Genomic DNA, 2750 nt, shown 5'->3' on the forward strand with positions numbered 1-2750 from the left:
TTGAATTCCATAAAATGCTTTTTATGAGTCTAATGAAGTGATCATATGACTTTTCTTTATTCTGTTAACGTGGTGATTTATATTTATTCATTTTTGTGTCTTAAATTAACTTTGCATCCCTGGAATAAATCCTACTTGGTCATGAGTTATTATCTTATTTATATAGTGCCGTATTCAATTTAACAATATGTTTTAGGGTTTTCAGTAGCATGAGTTTTGAATATGACTGCCTTGGTTTAAGATGCAGCCAAGTTGAGAAATGCTTTTAGATTCCTGTGGTTTCTGTCGAGCTAATTGAACATCATTTATTTTAATTGGACAGAGAAAATCTTTGTGCATGAAATATATTTTAAAATGTATATCTAATTATTTGTTAAATTACCAATAGCAACTGAGATATTTGTTGGAGTGCCAACATTTTTTTCTCACTGAAAGAAAGAGGTTTTAATATTTGTCTGTAACTTTCTTTTTCCTTAGTATTACTATTCAATAAAAGACATTTCTGTTGGAGGAATGTGTATTTGTTATGGTCATGCTAGCAGCTGCCCATGGGATGAAACCACAAAGGTGAGTTCTAGTATTTCACAATTTGCTAAACCTTCAAAAGAGAGGTTGTATCTGTAATGTTTGTATTATACTTTTTTATTCAAGGCAAAGGTTGAAAGGTAGAAAATCATGCCGCAAAAAGATTTTCTGATGATAATATGATAATTTTTCTGGTTTCATTTTTATGTTGTTGTCACCATAAGCTTTCATGTTTTTCAACAATTTCATTTTGCTTTGTTTGGAGCGTATATTTCTAATCATCCTTACTACATTTTTTTGTGGATGTATATATAAAAAAACATTAAATTGACCATTTTAATCATTTTAAAGTATAAATTTAATGTCCTTGTGAATTTTGAAACTCTTCTCTCTGTAAGACAGTCAAGCGAAAAATGTGCAGTTATAATTTATATTTATATTTTTTAAAAGAAAGATTCCCAAACTTCTATTTTCTCCCTCTTTCATTTTGTGATACTAAAATCAAGATAAAGTTTATCCGTTTTAGTATAATATTTAGTAAATAAGATGATAGCCTCTCTTTTTAAGCAACTTACATAAAGTTACTTCTTAATTTTTTCCAATCTTTGTAATAATTTAACTCTTGAATAGGATTATTCTCTTATTGATGCTGAAAAATATGTAGATGAACCTCAAGGAAGGTTATTAAATGAAGCTTTCAAACCCTTAAAGTTAATGTCTTTTTTGGAAAAGTTTTTCTTAGTTAACTCATATTTTAGTTTTGTTTATTCCTCCTCACTTCTGTTGGTAACCAAGTTATATATGTATAATGTATATTTTTCTCTAAAAATTAAATGCCAGTTTGCTTTGGTAGAGCCATATATCCTCAATTGTAAAGTCTTGCTGTATATTTGTGATAAGTTCTCTTTCAAATAAAAATAAGAAAAATATACAGGTAAGTTTTCAGATGCTGTTTTGTATCCCTATTGTCTAGAAACTACAGTGTCAGTGTGAACATAACACCTGCGGAGAGAGCTGCAGTAGGTGTTGTCCTGGATACCATCAGCAGCCCTGGAGGCCTGGGACCATTTCTTCTGGTAACATGTGCGAAGGTAAGTCCTCTGAGAATGGGAAGAATGTAGAGTTTTTTGCCCCTCTTAGTAGCTTAAGTTTATGGTGACTTAACAACCTTTGTAATTAGTAAGTAACTTATTTTCTTATTCATGGTCAAGTAGTTCCCAAAGCTGCATATTACCTTGACGAAATTGAAACTATTGAGACTTAAAAATATCTTTATAGATTTGCTATTCTACCTAAGATTCCCTTTTCATAGATTCATTTATTCTTTATTAATTTGGATTTAATTTTTAAATAGGCAATAAATACACAAGATTTCAACATCTAACAATATATAAAAGTCTGTAGTAAAAAGCATTACTTCCACTTCCTCTCCTTCCTTCTCACTTTTTATTATTTCCTAGTATATTCTTCCTGAAATTTTTATGCAAATAAAGCATGTATTAACACATTCCTACACCTCACATGGCTCATACACAGAACCTGATGTAGTACTTGTGTCAGTCTATGCATTGCTTTGATATTTAATGATATATCTTAACAGGAAATCTTTCCATATTAGTATATTGCTATCTATCCATGGATATTTTATTTGTTACCATCTTTTGTTAACATAAGCAATGGTGCAATGATTAACTCTGTACATGTCTTTGACAAATATGCAAGTACTTCTGCAAGATATAATCCCAGAAGATAGAATGATGATCAAATGGGAATGCACATTTATGATTCTGGTAGCTTTTCCCATTGCCCTCCATGAAATTGCCAATATTTTTAAAAGATATTTATTCTGTAATTTTAAGTTAACTTAGAGTCATAGAAACTTACTTCAGGAGAGAAGGGATTTCTTTATATAACTACATATGTATATGTATATCTATATCTATATGTCTATATCTATATATGTATATATTAATTGAGATGTTAAAATATCTTTTTAGAATGTAATTGTCACAATAAAGCCAAAGACTGTTACTATGATGAAAGTGTTGCAAATCAGAAAAGAAGTTTGAATATTGCTGGACAGTTCAAAGGAGGAGGAGTTTGCATAAATTGCCTGCAGAACACCATGGGAATCAATTGTGAAACCTGTATCGATGGATATTATAGACCACACAAAGTAAGAGTGTTTCTTTGCCATAGCCGAGCTTCATTGTCTTCCTAAAATG

The 2750-nt window shown here is 30.3% G+C and overlaps 1 protein-coding gene across 1 annotated transcript in view; it reads left to right on the top strand.

The window, feature by feature from the left end:
* Positions 1–2750, top strand: part of LAMA1 (laminin subunit alpha 1) — a 154614-nt gene that overhangs the window by 60522 nt on the left and 91342 nt on the right. The window contains 3 exon segments of the mRNA XM_023534189.1: positions 478–567; positions 1499–1616; positions 2523–2701. Of these exon segments, the coding sequence (XP_023389957.1) occupies positions 478–567; positions 1499–1616; positions 2523–2701 (387 nt within the window).

The sequence above is a fragment of the Pteropus vampyrus genome, unplaced genomic scaffold (assembly GCF_000151845.1).
Source record: "Pteropus vampyrus isolate Shadow unplaced genomic scaffold, Pvam_2.0 Scaffold122, whole genome shotgun sequence".
Classification (NCBI taxonomy): domain Eukaryota; kingdom Metazoa; phylum Chordata; class Mammalia; order Chiroptera; family Pteropodidae; genus Pteropus; species Pteropus vampyrus.